The sequence below is a fragment of the Ranitomeya imitator genome, chromosome 10, assembly GCF_032444005.1.
Source record: "Ranitomeya imitator isolate aRanImi1 chromosome 10, aRanImi1.pri, whole genome shotgun sequence".
In the NCBI taxonomy this organism is placed as follows: domain Eukaryota; kingdom Metazoa; phylum Chordata; class Amphibia; order Anura; family Dendrobatidae; genus Ranitomeya; species Ranitomeya imitator.
The window spans coordinates 119443872-119469217 of NC_091291.1; the positions used below are offsets into that span (position 1 = coordinate 119443872).

The 25346-nt window shown below is 42.5% G+C and overlaps 1 protein-coding gene across 1 annotated transcript in view; it reads right to left on the minus strand.

Annotated features, from left to right (window-relative positions):
- CLDN19 (claudin 19) overlaps positions 1 to 25346 on the minus strand; it is a 52718-nt gene that overhangs the window by 15640 nt on the left and 11732 nt on the right. The window contains exons 2-3 of the mRNA XM_069742481.1: positions 5209 to 5373; positions 3367 to 3451 (exon numbers count right to left, since the gene is read on the minus strand). Coding sequence (XP_069598582.1) covers positions 3367 to 3451; positions 5209 to 5373 — 250 coding nt within the window. The remainder of the gene's footprint in view (positions 1 to 3366; positions 3452 to 5208; positions 5374 to 25346) is intronic.

Below are 25346 nucleotides of genomic sequence, written 5' to 3' on the forward strand. Positions count from 1 at the left end.
TGAGGGATTCTGGTTAGTAGGGAGGTGATATCTGGTCCAGAGATGTAGATCTGTGTGTCGTCAGCATAGAGATGATACTGAAAGCCATGAGATTCTATGAGCTGTCCCAGGCCAAAGGTGTAGATGGAGAAGAGCAGGGGTCCTAGAACTGAACCTTGCGGGACTCCGACAGATAGGGGGCGAGGTGAGGAGGTGGTGTGTGAGTGGGAGACGCTGAATGTACGGTCAGTTAGGTATGATGAGATCCAGGATAGGGCCAATTCTGTGATGCCAAGGGATGAGAGGGTCTGCAGCAGCAGGGAATGGTCCACTGTGTCAAAGGCAGAGGACAGGTCCAGGAGGAGGAGGACAGAGTAGTGTCGCTTGCTCTTGGCGGTTAATAGGTCATTGGTGACCTTAGTTAGGGCAGTTTCAGTGGAGTGGTGTGACCGGAAGCCTGATTGAAAGCGGTCGAAGAAGGAGCAGGAAGATAGATGGGAGGACAGTTCAATATGGACGTGTTGTTCCAGTAGTTTTGAGGCAAAGGGGAGAAGTGATATAGGGCGATAGCTAGATACAGAGGATGGGTCAAGAGAGGGCTTTTTGAGGATAGGTGTGATTGTGGCATGTTTAAAGCTTGAGGGGAAAATGCCAGTTGTTAGTGATAGGTTAAAGAGATGGGTTAGGGTTGGGATGAAGACTGTGGTGAGGTTTGGGATGAAGTGGGATGGGAGTGGGTCAAGTGCACAGGTGGTGAGATATATATATATATATATGTCAGTAGACACATATATTAGAGAGAAAAGCCGGTAATTCAGTGCGGTGTACAGTAAAATCACACTGACAGCTTACAGTAGAATAGGTAGAATAAATGTGTACACACAGAATAGGTATATATATATATATATATATGTCAGTGAGACACATATATGTATATATATTAATATTTATTCCAGCGCTATACAGCTTGAAAGCCGGTAATTCAATTACCGGCTTTTTCTTTCTCCTTCCTAAAACCCGACATGATTTGAGACATGGTTTACATACAGTAAACCATGTCTTCTCTCCATTTTTTTTGCAGATTCCACACTACTAATGTCAGTAGTGTGTATCTGCAAAATTTGGCCGTTCTAGCTCTTAAAATAAAGGGTTAAATGGCGGAAAAAATTGGCGTGGGCTCCAGGGAGCTTTCTAGATAATTTCCCACGATCTATGAACAGCCAGCAGAGGGCGCCTCACCGCAAATGAAGCTAAATATAGATCATTGATCTATTTTTAGCCTCATTCCCTGGGGTTTTGCAGCGAGGAGCAGCCTGCATTAGCACAGCTCCTTGCTGCAAAATGTTTTAACCCCTTCAGAAGGATTTACATCGTTGGACGTTACAGATCTGCGGAGGGTAAGTATATTGTTGGTTTATTATGTTTTTTTACTCACAGAACGAGGGTCTTCAGTGACTGGATTGGGCGTTGAATAAAATACTGCAACAACCATTGTTTTTATTTCATTAAAATAATTTTAAATAATGTGTTTGTGTTTTATTTAACCCTTCACTACAATTGGATTAATAATGGATAGGTGTCATAATTGACGCCTCTCCATTATTAATTAGGCTTAATGTCACCTTACAATAGCAAGGTGGCATTAACCCTTCATTACCCCATATCCCACCGCTACACGGGAATGGGAAGAGAGTGGCCAAGTGCCAGAATAGGCGGATCTTCCAGATGTGCCTTTTCTGGGGTGGCTGGGGGCAGATATTTTTAGCCAGGGGGGGGCCAATAACCGTGGACCCTCTCCAGGCTATTAATATCTGCCCTCAGTCACTGGCTTTACTACTCTGGCGGAGAAAATTGCGCGGGAGCCCACGCCAATTTTTTCCGCCATTTAACCCTTTATTTTAAGAGCTAGAACGGCCAAATTTTGCAGATACACACTACTGACATTAGTAGTGTGGAATCTGCAAAAAAAATGGAGAGAAGACATGGTTTACTGTATGTAAACCATGTCTCAAATCATGTCGGGTTTTAGGAAGGAGAAAGAAAAAGCCGGTAATTGAATTACCGGCTTTCAAGCTGTATAGCGCTGGAATAAATATTAATATATATACATATATGTGTCTCACTTACATATATATATATATATATATATATATATACCTATTCTATGTGTACACATTTATTCTACCTATTGGACTGTAAGCTGTCAGTGTGATTTTACTGTACACCGCACTGAATTGCCGGCTTTTCTCTCTAACAGCGCTGCGTATTTCTCGCAAGTCACACTGCTTGTCCGTGTGTAATCCGTATTTTTCACGCTTCCATAGACTTTCATTGGCGTATTTCTTGCGCAGTACGGTGACAAACGCAGCATGCTGCGATTTTGTACGGCCGTAGAAAGCCGTATAATACTGATCAGTAAAATACGGCAAATAGGAGCAGGGGCATAGAGAATAATTGTGCCGTATTTTTTGCGAGTTTTACGGACGTAGATTCTGCGCTCTTACGTCCGTAAAACTCGCAAGTGTGACGCCGGCCTAAGGGCGATCACACAGGACCCAAGTATCAGCCAGCAGCTTCTAGTATTCTTCAGCCACCATCTCCTTGGGCGCTAGTGTATTTTTTAACTAAATAAAAGGCACTGCCATGGGCACAGCGTGCGCCCCCATTTACTTGATAATTTTTTTGGATGGTGGAAAATTATTCACATTTTTTTGAGAATGTCTATTTAGAGACATCTTTTAAGGAAGTGTCGTAAGTCTAGACTCATGAACCTTTCCAAGATATTTTAGGTAGATTAAGTTGGATGGTGACTTTGTCATCAGGTATCAAGGTGACATTCTTTAGTTATATCCCTTGATTATATTAAAGTGATTAGGAAAACGTGGCTGTTATACCTGTCCACAGAATGTATGCGGTATTGCTCAGTCTTATTAACTTTAATTGAGCTGAACTGCAATACCAGTACCAACTGATGAACAGGTGTGGTGCTATTTCTAAAAAAAATGGCAAATATATGTATTTTCAATCCTGTAGGAACCCTTTAACCTTTCCGGAAACTCAATGAAATTAATAATAAAACATGTCCTTTTCTCTGCTGTACCTGGCTTCTATCACAACTGTGTAAGTTGGACAATTCTACAGAAATTTTGACAAGTGGGAGGTATAGTCTGAGATACATCACCACTCAGCATGGGGGTAGACATAGTGGCTATGAAGACAATATTTGGCCTACATTTGTGACAACTTTTATGGGTGACATATGGAGCTGTGAGAGCAAAAAAAATCACTTCTATAATTACCCTACATTGACTGGAAGACTATCAACTGGCAGCCCCTTTCTTTTTACCAGCATTTGTTCAATAATGAGGTGCCAATATTTCAACTTACCGTGCATTAACAGGAGTGTTGGGGTTAAAAAAGTCATGAGTGACCTGAGTAGCGTACCAGGACACAGCTATTAATGTCAGCAGACCTGATAATAAAAATGGAAAGAAAGATCAAAACATGTCACGTGACTATCCAAATCAAAAAGTTATAAAGTATGTAGGTCACACTAAAATAGCATGAAGGATTGCATAATTCAAAGATTGAATTTATAACTCTAGGATCAAAAATGTCTCTGGCTATTGAGCTGGTGTAAATGTAGCATATATGGGTCCATGGTCTGGATGCCCCTAAGATTTACCAAAGATGGCCTTATGTATCGCAACTATTTATTTGACTATCAGAGGATAATACAGTTGCTACATACATATATAGGAGTACTGAATGGGGACCTGCACCACATCCCATCGCTTAAACTCGACTCCGACCATCATCAACCCTATACTCCGCCTGAGGTCAACCTTGGACATGGTCCACCTGCACCTAGTGGAATATCTATCCAAATATAGCTAAAAAATATGGGATAAACTGACAACTATGCTATTACCACTTAGTTTTGAAGTTGAAAAAGTATACTCGGGGTCCATTAATGAACTTCAGTACAAATCATGTACCCTCAAACAATTCAATTCAAAAAGTGTTCCCACTAAAGTACCCAAGTTCCGTCACCACTGGCAACTAGTGATACAAAAGCTAAAGTCTATATTATTTCCATAGTTCACATATTCTGTTTAGATTGTGTTTGAGCCCCTCATTAGACGTTTGCATCGTAGTAATTTCTGGTTTATATGTTCAACAGAAGGAACCTATGTATGACACGTTGTAAAAAAAAAGGGCACTGCATGATAGAAATTTTTTGCTATTTACCTCTGAAAAAATTATGCCCACTCATACGTGGACATTGTTTTAGCATATGACCAGTTAATAGGGCTCTATGAACATGTTCAGTGCATGTGCCAGGAAGTTTCCCGCTCTAAGGGTTTCTTCTTGTAAAGACTTCCAAACTGGTGTAAGGAGACTTAAAGACCATGCAATGCTTCAAAAAGGAATAGGACTGGAACTCTAGCACCCCCCCCCCATTATAATCAGCAGTCCTAAAAGACAAATTCAACACTTTAACAAGCCTTGCCACATGACATAGGACAAGAAGCCAAACCCGATACTCCATTTGCAGAAACATGTCTCAGCATGTTTGCCACTCCTCAGTGCAAAGCAGGAGGTTTGATTCGGCTTTGTGAAACTTTAGATCCCCAGTCAGAGCCTCTCACTCACCCAAATCAGATCTCCCGCTTTGCACTGAGGAGGGGCAAATACCCTGAAACACGTGACTGCAAGTGGAGTTTCTGGTTTCTCTTCTTATCCTAAGTCATGCGGCAAAGCTTGTTAAGGAGTGAATATTGACTTAGAGGATTGTTGCATCTACTAGGTGGCGCTAGAGATCAAGTCCTTTTCCTATTTGAAGAGGCAATTTGCATAGGAAATTTTGGGAGCATAAAAGTGATAAAACATAATGTCAACACATCCCACCATATATCTACGATGGTCTGGTCTCATTGGTGGCTATCTGAGCTTGTTCTGAAAAATATTTGCTTCTAAATTTTTGGACCCTCGTGGTTTTTTTTTTGCGTTCTATTTTTTTCAAGTACATTGGTAAATAAAGACCATCCAGGCCGGATGTTCTTGGCCAAGTCAAAACTTTTCCTACTGTGAGACACTTGTCTTCAAGGGTTGAAAAATGTTGCAGTCTTATAACATTTTTATACCTGGATTTGATAGAATCAGACTTGTGGGTCTCATCAGAGATACAATACCTTTTCTTAGTTGAATAGGTGTTTGGTATGTTACCTGCAAGCAAGAAGAGGATTCCGCCTGACACCGCGATTCTGTCTTTCGTGACGGGATTGTTGTCACCCACTTTAGTACATTTCATCCCAACAACACTAATAATAATTCCAATGAATCCCAGCAGCATGGCCACCACCATGAGAGCCCGTGTCGCCTGGATATGAACTGTGGGACAAAAAACAAACAAAGATATGCATCAACTGATAGAATAACATGTTTAGATTCAGGCCACGTTCACACCTGCAATATTTGGTCAGTATTTTATATCAGTATTTATAAGACAAAACCAGGAGTGGGTGATAAATACAGAAGTGGTGCATATGTTTCTATTATACTTTTCCTCTGATTTTTCCTCTTCTGGTTTTGGCTTACAAATACTGATGTAAAATACTGACCAAATACTGCTAGTGTGAACATGGCCTAAATAGAGGACTTTTTGATTTGTGCAAAAGCAGACATTGCTATTATTATTAGTATATTCATATGCATATTTATCACAGCATTGGATTTAGGGTTAACGAGAATGGAATCTACTCCTCAGTACGTACTGAAATCCCGAGTCAGTGGTCACATGACCGCTGCTTCAGCAATCCTATTGGTTAAGCACAGGGACTTTCTCCCCGTCGTTGGTGACGCTGCGGTCACGTGACCTTCCCATGCCGCATGACCTCAACATCATTGGGGCGTTATATGAGGTCATACGCATGGGCATATTACTGGAATGCTGGGGTATGATGCGGTCATCACCTGACCCATTGAGCCACGTGATATGGAAATTAGGAGAACATGTTCTTTACTGCGCATGCGCTGGCATCCAATATTGACTAATGGCGGCGGTTTAAATTTTTTAGATTGCTATTAGTCTGTAAATATTTTGCACATGTGAATAGTTCCATTCTTTACATTCATTGGCCTGTTGTACAGGGTGGGGCCATGTATATGGATACATCTGGGTGGGCCATGTATATGAATACACCTAAATAAAATAGGAATGGTTGGTGATATCAATTTCCTGACTATGGCGCATTAGTATATGGGAGGGGAAAAACTTTTCAAGATGGGTGGAGACCATGGCGGCTATTTTGTAGTCGGCCATTTTGGATCCAACTGGCCCACCAAGGTGAATCCATATAAATGGCCCACCATATACATACATATATATATATATATATATATATATATATATATATATATATATATATATATATATATACAGTGGGGCAAAAAAGTATTTAGTCAGTCAGCAATAGTGCAAGTTCCACCACTTAAAAAGATGAGAGGCGTCTGTAATTTACATCATAGGTAGACCTCAACTATGGGAGACAAACTGAGAAAAAAAAATCCAGAAAATCACATTGTCTGTTTTTTTAACATTTTATTTGCATATTATGGTGGAAAATAAGTATTTGGTCAGAAACAAACAATGAAGATTTCTGGCTCTCACAGACCTGTAACTTCTTCTTTAAGAGTCTCCTCTTTCCTCCACTCATTACCTGTAGTAATGGCACCTGTTTAAACTTGTTATCAGTATAAAAAGACACCTGTGCACACCCTCAAACAGTCTGACTCCAAACTCCACTATGGTGAAGACCAAAGAGCTGTCAAAGGACACCAGAAACAAAATTGTAGCCCTGCACCAGGCTGGGAAGACTGAATCTGCAATAGCCAACCAGCTTGGAGTGAAGAAATCAACAGTGGGAGCAATAATTAGAAAATGGAAGACATACAAGACCACTGATAATCTCCCTCGATTTGGGGCTCCACGCAAAATCCCACCCCGTGGGGTCAGAATGATCACAAGAACGGTGAGCAAAAATCCCAGAACCACGCGGGGGACCTAGTGAATGAACTGCAGAGAGCTGGGACCAATGTAACAAGGCCTACCATAAGTAACACACCACGCCACCATGGACTCAGATCCTGCAGTGCCAGACGTGTCCCACTGCTTAAGCCAGTACATGTCCGGGCCCGTCTGAAGTTTGCTAGAGAGCATTTGGATGATCCAGAGGAGTTTTGGGAGAATGTCCTATGGTCTGATGAAACCAAACTGGAACTGTTTGGTAGAAACACAACTTGTCGTGTTTGGAGGAAAAAGAATACTGAGTTGCATCCATCAAACACCATACCTACTGTAAAGCATGGTGGTGGAAACATCATACTTTGGGGCTGTTTCTCTGCAAAGGGGCCAGGACGACTGATCCGGGTACATGAAAGAATGAATGGGGCCATGTATCGTGAGATTTTGAGTGCAAACCTCCTTCCATCAGCAAGGGCATTGAAGATGAAACGTGGCTGGGTCTTTCAACATGACAATGATCCAAAGCACACCGCCAGGGCAACGAAGGAGTGGCTTCGTAAGAAGCATTTCAAGGTCCTGGAGTGGCCTAGCCAGTCTCCAGATCTCAACCCTATAGAAAACCTTTGGAGGGAGTTGAAAGTCCGTGTTGCCAAGCGAAAAGCCAAAAACATCACTGCTCTAGAGGAGATCTGCATGGAGGAATGGGCCAACATACCAACAACAGTGTGTGGCAACCTTGTGAAGACTTACAGAAAACGTTTGACCTCTGTCATTGCCAACAAAGGATATATTACAAAGTATTGAGATGAAATTTTGTTTCTGACCAAATACTTATTTTCCACCATAATATGCAAATAAATTGTTAAAAAAACAGACAATGTGATTTTCTGGATTTTTTTTTCTCAGTTTGTCTCCCATAGTTGAGGTCTGCCTATGATGTAAATTACAGATGCCTCTCATCTTTTTAAGTGGTGGAACTTGCACTATTGCTGACTGACTAAATACTTTTTTGCCCCACTGTATATATATATATACTGCTTGCTCAAAAAAATAAAAATAAAAATAAAATCCCACATCCTAAATATCACTGAATTAAATATTCCAGTTGTAAATCTTTATTTATTACATAGTGGAATGTGTTGAGAACAATAAAACCTAAAAATGATCAACGTAAATCACAACTAATATCCCACGGAGGTCTGGAGTTGGAATCATGCTCAGAATCAAAGTGAAAAATGAAGTTACAGGCTGATCTAACTTCAGTGGAAATGCCTCAAGACAAGGAAATGATGCTCGAGCGTGGGAAAATATTCTGAAAAGTTCCCAGGCTCGAGTTCATATGAGGACATCCAGCAGAGGGCGCATCACCGTAACTGAAGGTAACTACAGGTCATTGACCTACATTCCATTAATTCCCCGGGGTTTTACAGGCAGGAGCACAGCTGCATTAGCAGAGCTTCTGCTTGTAAAATTAGTTAACCCCTTCAGATGGATTTACCGCGTGGGACGAGACTGATCATCGGAAGGTATGGGATATTGATGTTTTTTTTATTTTACCTTTTTTACAGAACGAGGGTCTTCAGGTGGATTACCAGGATAATAAAAAATTACAACAACCTGTGTATTTATTTAATTAAAATACTTTGTAATAATGTGTGTGTGTTTTTTTTAACCATTTCAGACTATTGGATTAATAATGGATAGGTGTCATAATTGACGCCTCTCCATTATTAATCTGGCTTAATGTCACCTTACAATAGCAAGGTGACATTAACCCTTCATTACCCCATATCCCATCGCTACACGGGAATGGGAAGAGAGTGGCCAAGTGCCTTTTCTGGGGTGGCTGGGGCAGATGTTTTTAGCCAGGGGGGGCCAATAACCATGGACCCTCTCCAGGCTATTAATATCTGCCCTCAGTCACTGGCTTTACCACTCTGGCGGAGAAAATTGCGCGGGAGCCCACGCCATTTTTCCCCACAATTTAACCCTTAAATGTAATAGAGCGCCCAAATTTTGCACATACACACTACTAACATTAGTAGTGTGGAATATGCAAAAAAAAAGGTGATATGAGATGGTTTACTGTATGTAACCATGTCTCATATCATGTTGGGTTTGTGAAGGAGATAGCAAAAGCCGGCAATTGAAGTTCCGGCTTTTCTGCTATCTAGCGCTGCATTAAATATAAATATATATATATAGGTGTGTCCCTGACATATATATATATATATATATATATATATGCATATATACCTATTCTATGTGTATATATCTACTCTAATCTAACCTGTCAGTGTGATTTTACTGTACACTGCGCTGAATTACCGGCTTTTCAAAGGACACAAGTGCGTTAAAATCGGACAGCAATACGGATGTCATACGGATGTTGTGATAAAAAAAAAATCGCATGATACTCGCATACGTTACATCTGTTTTTTCGGACCGTAAATCGGACCTTTTTTTCTCTCAAGTGGAAAAGAGGCCTAATACAGATGCTCAAATATCATCTTGGAAAGTAACATGGACAGGTATTAAAAAGGTTAAACGGCGCCACTCCTATGTCCAGGTTGTGTGCGGTATTACAGCTCTACTCCACTGAATTATAAGAGTTACAATACTATAACAAACTATATAAAGTGGCTATATTTTTGGAAAAACACAGACCGCTCCTTTAAACTATTCCGCACCCAAACAGTTTTGGTGTGGTCCCAAGGTGTCCATGATCGGACATTGGCCAGAATATTTGCCTGATGTAATGATCTGTCACTTGTTTTTAGGATTACCGGGTTTCTCCATTAAATATTCAGGTGTGGACCTTCATGTAATTATAAAGTGTCACTCGCTACCAAAACTCTGGACCGGCCCTTCTAGAAAACGACCAACCGCAGTTTATTTTGGAGACGTGGTCTTCAGTGTGATTTACAATTTTTTCCTATTTTCTTTCTATTTTCTTTTGCTACCGGAGAATGAATCATGTGGTGGAAGCGCAGCAATACCAACTGGGATTGATGACCATTAAAAGTTATTTCATTTGCTCAAAAAAGAAAAAAGCACCTTAGGAATTGGGCTCCATACGTACAGGGACTGAGAAGAATTATGGAGCGCATTTAGGCAATAATCTCAACGCTGTGCAGACATGAATAAAATAAGAATTCACATCAGATCAGCGATCATGGAAAGTTTTAGTACATACAGCAATAATATGAGCCATGCGGGACGGTGCATATGTACTAATGTATCCTCCTGTGGAACCAAGCCTATGCGCCGGAATTTGGAGGTGACTTGCAAGACAATCAATAATCACTAGGATCTAGTTCTTGTAGAATGATTCAATAATACCTTATTAGATCTTATTGAAGATACATTACGATTATATTTAATTTTATGATGGGATCAGTGGGGGTTTCAGGAGCCAGACACATAGTGATTATTCATTATCTATCCTGTTCAAAGGTTATACGTGTCGTTTAGAAATCTATACACTGGAATTACTCATAGCTTATAGAATATGAGCAGAAGTTTACATTGGATATAAAGATGTCATCTGCACACAACTTTGATCAGCTTTGTAAATACATTTCTTATCTGTCACTGTTGTAAGTTACATCCAGTATTATACCCCAGAGCTGCACTCACTATTCTGCTGGTGCAGTCACTGTGTACATACATTACATTACTAATCCTGAGTTACATCCTGTATTATACCCCAGAGCTGCACTCACTATTCTGCTGGTGCAGTCACTGTGTACATACATTACATTACTGATCCTGAGTTACATCCTGTATTATACCCCAGAGCTGCACTCACTATTCTGCTGGTGCAGTCACTGTGTACATACATTACATTAGTAATCCTGAGTTACATCCTGTATTATACCCCAGAGCTGCACTCACTATTCTGCTGGTGCAGTCACTGTGTACATACATTACATTACTTATCCTGAGTTACATCCTGTATTATACTCCAGAGCTGCACTCACTATTCTGCTGGTGCAGTCACTGCGTACATACATTACATTACTGATCCTGAGTTACATCCTGTATTATACCCCAGAGCTGCACTCACTATTCTGCTGGTGCAGTCACTGTGTACATACATTACATTACTGATCCTGAGTTACATCCTGTATTATACGCCAGAGCTGCTCTCACTATTCTGCTGGTGCAGTCACTGTGTACACACATTACATTACTGATCCTGAGTTACATCCTGTATTATACCCCAGAGCTGCACTCACTATTCTGCTGGTGCAGTCACTGTGTACACACATTACATTACTGATCCTGAGTTACATCCTGTATTATACTCCAGAGCTGCACTCACTATTCTGCTGGTGCAGTCACTGTGTACATACATTACATTACTAATCCTGAGTTACATCCTGTATTATACCCCAGAGCTGCACTCACTATTCTGCTGGTGCAGTCACTGTGTACATACATTACATTACTGATCCTGAGTTACATCCTGTATTATACGCCAGAGCTGCACTCACTATTCTGCTGGTGCAGTTACTGTGTACATACGTTACATTACTGATCCTGAGTTACATCCTGTATTATACCCCAGAGCTGCACTCACTATTCTGCTGGTGCAGTCACTGTGTACATACATTACATTACTGATTCTGAGTTACCTCCTGTATTATACCCCAGAGCTGCACTCACTATTCTGCTGGTGCAGTCATTGTGTACATACATTACATTACTGATCCTGAGTTACCTCCTGTATTATACTCCAGAGCTGCACTCACTATTCTGCTGGTGCTGTCACTGTGTACATACATTACATTACTGATCCTGAGTTACATCCTGTATTATACTCCAGAGCTGCACTCACTATTCTGCTGGTGCAGTCACTGTGTACACACATTACTGATCCTGAGTTACATCCTGTATTATACTCCAGAGCTGCACTCACTATTCTGCTGGTGCTGTCACTGTGTACATACATTACATTACTGATCCTGAGTTACATCCTGTATTATACCCCAGAGCTGCACTCACTATTCTGCTGGTGCTGTCACTGTGTACATACATTACATTACTGATCCTGAGTTACATCCTGTATTATACCCCAGAGCTGCACTCACTATTCTGCTGGTGCTGTCACTGTGTACATACATTACATTACTGATCCTGAGTTACATCCTGTATTATACTCCAGAGCTGCACTCACTATTCTGCTGGTGCAGTCACTGTGTACATACATTACATTACTGATCCTGAGTTACATCCTGTATTATACCCCAGAGCTGCACTCACTATTCTGCTGGTGCAGTCACTGTGTACATACATTACATTACTGATCCTGAGTTACATCCTGTATTATACCCCAGAGCTGCACTCACTATTCTGCTGGTGCTGTCACTGTGTACATACATTACATTACTGATCCTGAGTTACATCCTGTATTATACTCCAGAGCTGCACTCACTATTCTGCTGGTGCAGTCACTGTGTACATACATTACATTACTGATCCTGAGTTACATCCTGTATTATACCCCAGAGCTGCACTCACTATTCTGCTGGTGCAGTCACTGTGTACATACATTACATTACTGATCCTGAGTTACATCCTGTATTATACTCCAGAGCTGCATTCACTATTCTGCTGGTGCAGTCACTGTGTACATACATTACATTACTGATCCTGAGTTACATCCTGTATTATACCCCAGAGCTGCACTCACTATTCTGCTGGTGCAGTCACTGTGTACATACATTACTGATCCTGAGTTACATCCTGTATTATACTCCAGAGCTGCACTCACTATTCTGCTGGTGCAGTCTCTGTTTACATGCATTAAGAAACTACCGTAAATTGGGAATAAATAGGTTGGTGGGAACAACCGTGCTAGTCCCATGATGGACACACTTAGCGAGACCCCCGCTGATATAAATGGAGCAACAAGCCATACCTAGCATTAATACTGTATAATACAGGACAAAAGCACACTAGGACCTCCAGTCTGGTTCAATGAGTAATATCTAATGTCACATGCTACAGTTATCACCGGGGTTCAGGGCGATATCGCCGCAGGGGAAAATATGCCAAGAATTTGCTAATTTTTATGGGATAGCATTAAATTGTGGTTAACTACAAGGGACTGCCAACATCACAGCACAGAATTAAATAAGGACTGGTCTGCAAAATACATTCCTGATCTGAAATAATCTCTTTGTTTTCCTACATTTTCCTATTAAGAGACGTCTGAGCTTTCTTGTTGGGATTTTGAAGGAATGAAAGTCGGGGTTAATCTAATATTAAGGGGTCCGAAGCTGCAAACAAAGAAGATTGATTGACATGAAAGGATTTTAGGATATGGGAACGTAACATGGGATTTAATGAGTCAATATGGCGTAATTGGCCTATAAAAGCGCTATTGTCGGGCGTCTCATTAGGGAGCGTCACTCAAAATTGCCCAAAGAAAAGAAATAGAAAACAAACATTTTCAAACAATGTGCAAAAAAAAAAGAGAGTGGTTACTAGAAATATTTCGATTCAAGGACTGAATTTTGAGGGGTGGCCTCCAAGCACTGTCCGAAATATACCGGTATCCTTCTTATTATTACTACCAGGTTGGGCACAGGATTTCGCCAGCTTACCAACTGTTTTCGTGGTCCAGTTTCCAAAACTGGATAATGTTATTACACCTCTGACCACCTAGGAGAGAAGGACCCAGGGGTGATTTTTTGGACTAAATTGGTTTTATTATAAAAATATGGCTACTTAAATGACAAAAACAGGTCTACAAGTTGTGTTATTGCTTCTCACCTCTATTCACTCCAGTGGGACCATTGAGACTTTACATGGACCGCTTTAATTCCTCACACCTTTGTTTGCTAATAACAGTACTGTTAGTTCTGGAGGAATGACTACCAGCATTAGTTTCAACGCACCCATCTATGTCCTGTTGCCCTATAGTGGCCGTATGGGCTTCCTCTATGTGACTTTACACCTTTGTGGTGCGAGAGAGCTCCAAGTTCCAAAATGACCCCCATAGTTTGGCCAGCGTCGTCTGTTGGGGGAGAGACTGGGGTTCTTCGATATTGGCGGATTCAGTCAACGTCAGTCTAATGTGTATGGAGGCCTTAAAATGGGGATCCAAAATACAAAGTAACTTTCATCTTAAATCTCCATCTATTTAATGCCATAATCTAAAACTATTTTGTAATATACTTGAATTAAAAATTCCCTATTATTCCGTGATTACATTATCTATCTGCTTTTCCTTATTTTTCTCCTACTTCTTTTGTTGATGACACTTTGAGAATCCCAGTGCATGCTTAGATACTCAAAAGAAGTGTGGCGCCCCAGAGTCCTGGTCGTCACAGTAGCACTGCTTTTCTCACGGGGAGAGTGATGTTATGCTTGAAGGCAAGAAGGGATAACTGTAACCAGGTGACGCAAGCATGCAACACATTCACACTCCAGGCCACCAGGGGGAGCTTTTTATCCTATTTACTAGGTGACTCCCCCATATATAAGTTAGTTTTGGAGGGAAAGTAGTTAGTCAGAGCTGGAGAACAGTTCTTGCCAGAGAACAGACTGGATCAGTCTGAGGCAGAGGAGGGTTTTACGGAGCTGTGTAGCCACAGTGCAGCAGTTCCTGGAAAGAGACATTCAGAAAGCTGAATTGATTGCAGTGAACATGCGGGAGAGCAAAGCACAGGAGAGGATACCAGGGGGAGACCAGCCCCGAGCAGGCTGCCTCCTTCTGAGGCGCAGAGACCGGTAGCCAGAACACCAAGGTTGTAAGGACCTCTATGACTTATATCAGAGACCGGCAGGACAGCTGAACTCCAAGTTACCTGTCCGACGTAATACCCAGCAGGCAGGGTGGCACCCCTCAGGGGCTGGGGCATGGTAGAGCCCCTATAAACCACCTCAAGCCACCAGTCATACGGATTATGTCCTATCCTATTCAGGGGACAGCGAGAGATAACATCTGTGAGGACCTTATGTGTAGCCATAGGCCGTAAGGGACTACACCACCACGGCGCTAGAGGAAGGCTTTGATTTCCACCTGGATAAGGGGACTCCTAACTTACCTTCAAGCCGGCCGGACCCTGCTTGCCCTGTGAACTGGTGCCCTGGACTGTGGCTGCCTGGAGTTGACAGTAAACAAGGTAAAGAGACTGCAAACCTGTGTCCTCATTCTTTACTGCGCCATTCACCATCTTCCATCTACACACCATGAGCCCTGGGGATATACTTCACCTGTGGGAAGTCATACCATCTAGCTGCGATAACATCACCCCAGAGGACCCCTTAAAGCAGCGTCGGTCCCCACTGACTGAATACCACAGGTGGCATCACGAACACAAACTTTATTCCCTTTAAAAACCTTTCCATTTTAGATGGGCGCCCAGGGCCACGGACTGGGTCGCCACCGTGACATGCCCCTGTGAAATCAGGACCCGGTACCGAGTACCCCACGGCCCTGGCGGGCAACTCAGAAGTGTCGTCAGTGACCCTCATTTTTGGGCTGGGTTAGTCCTTAAGCGATGTACACTATGATATGTGCACGATGACAGCGCACTCTCTAGCAGCTCAGATCAGCAGTAACGAGCTTACAACAGCAGAGTGCACTTGCAGAGAACAGCGCCCCACCTGCAAGTCACATCATTTGCGAGTGGCGCTCGTCTCTGGGAGGCTTTGTTTCAGGGAGGGGGCAGAGGCTGCAGCAGTGATAGGCTGCCACCTGATGATGATTTGTTTGAGTTAAATAGATATGGATTAAGGATGAAAATGAATTCGTATTTTGGGCCACCCTTTTATTTGCCCCTAGAGTTATTACTGGCACATTAGAGAATATGTGAAATGGTAGATAGGGTCTGAGGGACTATGGCAGAACTACATTTGAAGAACTTGAAGAAGATCAAACAGTAAATTGAGTGTTTTACGACCCTACCCATAATTCATGAAGGCCGTTGGGTCAACACATATTTGTTGACTCATCTGGGAACGATATACAATTTTCCCACCTATTGTACAACTTGGACTTGGTTGATTGTTCCACAATGCACCTTCCAGGTCATCTGCCCAGCTCCATCACGCTCATTCCCTTCTTTTGAGGTCCACACCATCAGGCTCTTCTGTCCTCTCTTCCTCAGAGTAGCGGTCATATACCAGCCCCCAGGCTCACCCACCCACTTCCGGGACCATTTCTCTGCCTGGCTGCCGCACTTCATGTCCTCAGAACTCCCAACCCTTATCCTGGGAGACTTCAACATCCCCATAAACAGCCCCACTTCTACATCTGCATCCCAGCTTCTATCACTAACCACTTCGCTCGGCCTCTCACAGCTCTCAACCTCTGAGACACACAAGGACGGTAACACCCTTGGCCTGGTCTTTGCCGGCTGTGTTCAATCTCCTACCTAAATAACTCACCGCTTCCCCTCTCTGACCACAAAATTCTCTCCTTCATGCTCACAAATCCTCGCTCACCCCAGCACCCTCCTACCTACCATTCAGTCAAAAATCTACAAGCCATTAATCCTCATACACTTTCAGACTCCTTACACTCATCACTGTCCCCAATCTCCTCTTTTTCCTGTCCTGATCTGGCTGTACATCACTTCAATGACACTCTTAGAAGCACCCTTGACCAAGTAGCTCCCCTCACCATCAGAACCTCCAAACACAGAGTAAAACAGCCCTGGCTCACATCCCAAACTCGATTTCTCCAGCGATGCTCTAGGGGTGCTGAACGCTTATGGAGGAAAACCTGCACACCAGAAGACTTCATACACTTCAAATTTATGTTAAAAACCTATAAATCTGCCCTTCACCTCACCAAACAGACCTACTTCACCACCCTGATCTCCTCACTATCCAACAAACCCAAGAAACTTTTTGACACCTTTCACTCCCTCCTCAGGCCAAAAGCACAAGCCCCTATCACAGACATTTGTGCTGATGACCTGGCCTTCCACTTTATAGAGAAAATAGACAATATCCGTCAGGAAATCTGCTCCCAATCACCAAGTTCAGTGACTCCCATCCCTCCCTGCATCCCCCTGGCTCACTCTCCACATTTGATCCCATCACAGAAGAAGAAGTCTCCAGGCTCCTCTCTTCTTCTCGTCCGACTACATGCACTACCGACCCCATTCCCTCTCATCTCCTACAGTCTCTCTCTCCAATCATCACAACTCACCTAACTACAATCTTTAATCTCTCAGTCTCCTCAGGCATTTTCCCATCCTCCTTCAAACACTCTATCATTACTCCGTTACTAAAAAAAACCACCCTTGACCCATCCTGCACAAATAACTACAGACCGGTCTCCAACCTCCCCTTCATCTCTAAACTCTTGGAGCGCCTAGTCTACTCCCGCCTTATCTGTTACCTCTCCACTCACTCCCTCCTAGACCCTTCACAGTCCGGCTTCCGCCCCCTACACTCGTTAGAAACTGCACTCATCAAAGTGACCAACGACCTTCTGACAGAAAAATGTAACGGTGACAACTCTCTGCTCATTCTTCTCGAACTTTCTGCAGCTTTCGATACTGTTGACCACCCTCTCCTACTCCCTAGGCTCCAGTCACATGGCATTAAGGACACTGCTCTCTCCTGGTTCTCCTCCTATCTTTCTGACCGTTCCTTCAGTGTTCTGTTCTCTGGCTCCACTTAATCTCCTCTTCCTCTCACTGTCGGGGTACCTCAGGGCTCAGTCCTTGGCCCCCTTCTCTTCTCCCTCTACACGGCCCCAATTGGACAGATCATCAGCAGATTTGGCTTTCAGTACCATCTTTATGCTGATGACACACAACTATACACGTCATCCTTTGGCCTTACCCCGCTGTACTACAGAACGTCACTGACTGTCTGTCCGCAGTCTCAGACATCATGTCCGCTCTCTATCTGAAACTCAACCTTTCCAAAACTGAACTTCTTCTGCTCCCACCATCTACTAACCTCCCTAAATCTGACATTTCCCTCTCCGTGGGTGGCACCATAATAACACCCTGGCAGCAGGCGCGCTATCTGGGTGTTAAGTTTGACTCCGATCTCTACTTCACCTCCCATATACAATCTCTTGCCCGCTCATGCCGCTTACACCTAAAGAACATCTCTATAATCCGCCCTTTTCTCACTATGTAAACAACAAAAACCCTCACTGTAGCCCTGATCCACTCCCGCCTGGACTACTGCAATACCCTATTAATTGGCCTCCCCCTCACTCGACTTTCCCCTCTCCAGTCCATCCTTAATGCAGCAGCCAGGGTCGTCCATCTGGCTAATCGTTACTCAGATGCAGCTGCTCTTTGCCAGTCGTTACACTGGCTGCCCATTCATTACAGGACACAATTCAAAGTACTTGTTCTCACCCACAAAGCTCTTCACAGTGCAGCACCCCCTTACATCTCCTCCCTCATTTCTGTCTATCGGCCTAACCAACCGCTGCACTCTGCAAATGACTTTCGACTAACCTCTGCAGTAATCCGTACCTCCCACTCCCGACTACAAGACTTCTCCCGCGCTGCGCCAATCCTCTGGAATGCTCTACCCCAAGATATTAGGACCATCCACAATTTGCATAGTTTTAGGCGCTCCCTCAAAACACATTTGTTCAGAGCGGCCTATCATGTTCCCTAATCAAAGTCATTTTATGTTTGTGTGTGTGTATCCCATTCACTATCTCCATCTATCCCCCACCCCCTGAAGATGGCTGGACCATCATTGTAAATACATCATTGTAAATACACACCTGTACTTTGTATCTCCCCCCACCTCATTGTAGATTGTAAGCTCTCACGAGCAGGGTCGTTTTATTTTGCTTTAATTATTGTATTGTTAACATTATTACTTATGACTGTTGTGTTTGAAACTGTTAAACTGTAAAGCCCTGCGGAATATGTTGGCGTTATATAAATAAAGATTATTATTATTATTATTTATTAAGAGGATGACTCAATAAAGTCCACAAAAGTTACATTTCCTGGGAATTGTGACTTTTTTTTCAATTTTTGTTAGTCAACGATTCCCTTTGCCCTTCAATCGACCCACACTAAATTATATGGGCAACGAAGAAGTCAAAGTTCAACTTTTGGCCAAAAATCATTACCTTTTTTACTGTAAGGAAAATCTTCACGTTTCTTGTTTTGCTATTGATATACAATGGTCTCCCAGTCGTCTAGAAATTACTAAGGCTACTAATATCATTTACAGCTAAAGTACCAATACGAGCAATAAACTTGTAAGTGTCTTAACAGGAAAGTCCTGAATAAACAAAATAAGAGGAGCGCCACCGATTGTCCATCATGGCTTATGAAGTGGCGTAATGTAGATTAGAAGAACCAGAAGCTAATCGGAGCTTTGGGACATAGTTTGTCTGATTCCTGTGTTTCCTTGTTTATTTAAAGGGAAATTCAGGATTGACATCTTAATATACCCTAATAGGTAATTCTTAGCTAATAGAAGGGGACTTCTGTTTAGGATCCTCCTCATCTCTTGTTGAGAGTAGAGCAGTGACCTAGAGCAGGGGTCCCCAACTCCAGTCCTCAAAGCCCACCAACAGGTCATGTTTTCAGGATTTCCTTTGCATTGCACAGGTGATGCAATTATTACCTGGGCAAGACTAAGGAAATCCTGAAAACATGACATGTTGGTGGGCCTTGAGGACTGGAGTTGGGGACCCCTGACCTAGAGCATCTCTAGCTCTGAAGGACCTGTCCTGTCCTAGATAACACAGACAACCATTTGATTTGAATGGACACTTTGTAATACCTTTATTTTCCCTGTGCTGGTGCTACGGGGAAAGTTAACACACAAGGCCCCTGTACATAGAATAAGGTGGAAGTGTTGTCCACATGTCCCCTTGAAGACATGTGTATCAATGTAATGTGATATGATGTGTAGGATGTGTAGTTATTTTGTTCTGTTGGCAAGGAATGTGTATTATGCCCAGCACCAGTAGCTGACAGGGATAGAGGGATTTAATAGTTGGGACTAGCCCAAAGTGGGAAGGGCTTATATGAAGCAACAGCAGACAGGTTCCTGTCAAGGGTCAGATAGGCAGAACCGCATGAAGTGGGTGTTCCCAAAGTGAGTGGATTCCGAGGCTGCTGATAGCATGATCCATAGTAAATACATAGGTAAAGTTTTACAAGGAGTGATATAATATGCAAATTGCCTCTTCTGAGAAAAAGAGGACTTAAACTCTATAGCGCCACCTGTTAGAAGTAGCGATCCTACAAGTCACAATCAACCCTTTAATGAGTCGTGGAATATGACTTAGGATAAAAGCCAAATCAATATCTCAATTCGCAGACACGGTGTTTCGGGCTGTTGGCCCTCGTCAGTGCGAAGCATGAGAACTAATTTGGCTAGATGAGTGATTCTCCAGAGATGGGGCCTGGGGCAAGAAGCCTAGCGGGAAAAGGAAAGTGTGAAAATGAGTGAGAAAGTTCAGACAAAAACCGCATAAGTCAGCTCACTCATGAGAAGATCCAGTGCACGGAAACAAGAAATCAGCAGACGCAAAAGCGAATAGCCAGCATCAGATTCTCATATTAAAAGCCATGTTTTTCTTTAGCAAAAAAAACACATAAAAAGGAAGAAATCACAACTTCACATCCCAAAAAAAACATAACAATTTTACGCAAACGCAATTCAGACGAATGTCGCTAATCGTTGCATATTAAAATGTGGATTGGATGGCGTGTCATGTTGTCATGTCCTGTGTCGACACCTGACTGAAAGAAACCAATGACCGATAGAATCAACCATGACATTGAAGTTAATAGTCGCAGGCAAAACTATTACCTAACAAAAAATACTATCAATTCATATAATACAGAACTGTGGATCTAATTCATAATGGCACATAAAGTCTTGTCAGATATTAATGCCTAATGTGATCTTGTCTTTAATACACTGACGAGCAAAAGAGTAACAAACAATGTTTTGAACGTGTGACTTTCTGACCCCATATCTCACCATCCACTACTGCTTCCAACGTGAGGCTACCGTCACTTTATAGACAATCATCTTGGCTGTCTCATACATAAATTACAAATTACAACCTGCTCTCACATTCCCTAATAGCTCACTGTGTTATTAGCATGGTTCCCAAGTGAAAGGTCACTGGCTCGAATCAAAGAGCAGCCATGAAGAAGATTTCCCAAGAAAAGACAAACAGCATCATCCAGATCATTGATAGCGGTGTCTCCACGCAAACTGCCAACGTGCATCATATGAGCACCATGACAGTTGGAAGAATATGAAATGAAGTCTATCCATTCGAAAGCCAAGAGGTGGACCAGGAAAAATTTCGGAGTCAGCAAGTCGGTTATTCACAAGGTCTATCAGTTCTGGCGCAAGAAATGCGGCAGTGGAGATGGCTTGTATGTTTCACCAAAGTGAGATCACAGATGTCTACGCAAGCATCGTGCGACAAACGTTACACAAGTCTTGAATGGTGGCTCGAAAAAAGATGAAGAAGCCTCGACTCCAATATCGTCAAAAGAAGCGTCAGCTCGAGTTTGCAAAAAATGACGGAAAGCGGAAAGTAGAAGATTGGAAATGGGTGATTTGGAGCGATGAGATAAAAGTCAATAGACTAGGCTCTCATGGGTGCAAATGGGTCTGGAGGGGAAAAGAGGCTAACAGATTGAGAAGTTGAAGGAACTGTCAAGGTCAGTGGAGGAAGCCTGATGATATGAGGTTGTTTCACAGCTAAAGCCATTGGATACTTGACCACGATTAATTTTAATCTCAATGCTGAGCTATATATGAGTATACTACAAGACAAATTCGTACATTAGAGTACTATGGGTATGAAAGGGACAACATAGTTTTACAGCAGGACAACAACCCGTAGCATAAGTAGAGATTGTCGAAGAAAGGGTTTAATGGCAATGAAGTAGAGGTGCTGGATTGACCCCATAATCTCCAGACCTCAACCCAATCGAACACTTGTGGGTAGAGTTGAAGAACAAACTGTGTACATACCCAAGTGGGCCAACCAGTATGCACCATCTTTGGGAACGTGTGGAAGAGACCTGAGATCAAATCTCGGTCGAGACGTCTTTGAATCTGATCAAGAGCATGTCCAGAAGGGTTCAGGCAGTGTTGAAAGCCAAAATAATATAAAAATAAAATTTAGATTTTTAGGAGCAAAACAGTAACAATGCAGTGACATGACAAGAATCTGCATAACTAATTGTATGCTAAATAGTTACAAGACAAATTTATGTATGAGAAAGCCAATAATAATTGCCTATAAAATGACGGTAGTCTCACGTTCGAAGCTCTAGTGGATGGTGAGATACGGAGCCTGAAAGTCAAAAGTTCAAAACATTGTTACACTTTTGCTCATCAGTATATGTACAGTAGGTCCATCAGGTCTCACGATTTAACAGCTTGTGTTTGCGTTGGAAATCGCCTCCCCTAATGGGTCGTTATACCGCTCTGTCCCAGTTACTTCAAAGGAGGACACATTACCATTGTGCATCTAGGCAAAAAGCCGACACGTTGGTGAACATTTGTGCAATATTTTACTGATCTCATCAGAAAGTTGCCTTCTTATACAGACTTTTAAGGGGCCACTCCTGTACCCAGCATACAGTGGCATGTAAAAGTTTGGGCACCCCTGTTCAAAATGACTGTTATTACAGTTAAAGGGAAGGTGCCACCAGTTTTCTTGTAGTTTGTAGTTTTCCTATGTATTTTAAGTAAGCTTAAAATAGTAAATAAAATGTATTAATGCAACGCTTGCACTGTTTGCAAACATTTCTATAAGAAAAATATATATTTTCTTACAAATATATATAATTACCACTAGGGGGAGCAGTTTCCATTTTAGACCTCAAGCAGCTATAATAAGACTTACCAGCTTTACTGTTAGCTGGGAAATTGGGGCAGTAACTGCTGACATCACCATTTCCCTTCCTTTTTGGGTGGTCTAGTATCCCTGGGGCAGAATGAAGAGCAGCATCACAGGGCAGCGCCATTTTGTGGGTGACTGCCCTACAGGGCCGGACTGGGACTAAAATTCAGCCCTGGCATTTGAAGTTACACAGGCCCACTTGTCACATGGTGACTGTATAATATCTTTGTACACTTGTAGGTTACAAGAAATGACGGGAGTGTAACACGACTATATAACATATAATCACAGCTGTATCCAGCATTACAGCTCAGACCTATTTATGGCTTTTAGTTGCAGAACCAAGAAAAGCCGCTACTTTACCTACATAACTGGATCTCGTAGATAATGAACCTCATCTTGATGCTCCATATACTTTGCCTACAGCCACTTTTGGTTCCGCTGCGTAGCACGAGACCCGGTGACTCTGAAGAGCGGTGACATCAGTAACGTCACCGCTCTTCAGATATTCCGGGTCTTGCGCTGAGCTCGGCGACTGTGAAGAGCGGTATTGTTACTACCATCCCCTCTCTTCAGAGTCGATGGGTCTCGCCAGGTCTGGGCTAGTAGTGGGGGTGTCTGATAGACACCTCTCCATTACTTACACCAGGGATTGATAGCGGCTGACATTACGCAGCTGACATCAACCCTAAAAATCATTACACATACCAGAATTAAATGCTCTGGCGGCTGGGAAAAGCAGTAGAGTTAGCGCTATTCCCAGGCGCCGGGTGCTAACTACAACTGTCATCATCCTTGCCTCATCTCCCTGCAAAGCATTTCTGTTGTATTTAAATGCGCTGATCTCAGGCCGCTAAACCAGTGTGATCGACAATACTGAAGTCATTCGCTTGTTTCCCAGCCTCTTTACACCAACTGAGAAAGAATGAAGGGAACAGAACAATCACAATTAGATCAATCTGTCCCCATACAGTATCATGTTATCAGCAGCACATCTACAGTTTACACCGGTGATGTGCTGCTGAGAACAAGGATGTCTGTTCCCACATAAACAATCCAATCACTCGATGAATAGGCAGCATTTTGCTTGTTTAGTATAATACACCCCATAGTCCTCCATATATTATAATGTGCACCTCAGTCCTCCATATAGTATAACACACTCCTCAGTCCTCCATATAGTATAACACACTCCTCAGTCCTCCATATAGTATAATGCACCGCCATTGTCATCCATGTAGTACAATTCACTTCCCATAGTATAATGCACCCCATAGTTCTTCATATAGTATAATGTACCCCGCAGAATATATTGTAGCCCCGAGTATAATGTAACCCCCAGATAATATAATGCAGCCCCGCATATATAATATATGGTAGCCCCCTCATAGAGCATAATGCAGCCCCCCATAGAATATAATGTAGCCCCTCCATAGAATACAATGCAGCCCTCCTCATATAGTATAATGCAGTTCCCCATAGAATATAATGTAGCCCCCTCATAGAGTATGATGCAATCACCCCTCATAGAATATAATAAATTTAATACATAGAATATAATACAGCCTACCTCCCCATAGAATATAATGTAGCTCCATAAACGAGTATGATGCAATCCTCCCTCATAGAATATAATACAGCCCCCCATGGAATATAATGTAGCCCCCCAGAGAATATATGTATTGGAGAAAATAAGTATTGGGTCACCTAAAAACATGTAAGATTTCTGGCTCTCACAGACCATCCACTGCCCATATAAATAGCACACATAGTGCTGGAGAATGCCATCTACTGCCCATATAAATTGTACACACGGTGCTGGAGAATGCCATCTAATGCCCATATAAATAGCACACATAGTGCTGGAGAATGCCATCCACTGCCGATATAAATAGCACACATAGTGCTGGAGAATGCCATCTAATGCCCATATAAATAGCACACATAGTGCTGGAGAATGCCATCCAATACCCATATAAATAGCACACATAGTGCTGGAGAATGCCAGCCAATGCCCATATAAATAGCACACATAGTGCTGGAGAATGCCATCTAATGCCCATATAAATAGCACACATAGTGCTGGAGAATGCCATCCACTGCCCATATAAATAGCACACATAGTGCTGGAGAATGCCATCTACTGCCCATATAAATTGTACACACGGTGCTGGAGAATGCCATCCACTGCCGATATAAATAGCACACATAGTGCTGGAGAATGCCATCCACTGCCCATATAAATAGCACACATAGTGCTGGAGAATGCCAGCCAATGCCCATATAAATAGCACACATAGTGCTGGAGAATGCCATCTACTGCCCATATAAATTGTACACACGGTGCTGGAGAATGCCATCTAATGCCCATATAAATAGCACACATAGTGCTGGAGAATGCCATCCACTGCCGATATAAATAGCACACATAGTGCTGGAGAATGCCAGCCAATGCCCATATAAATAGCACACATAGTGCTGGAGAATGCC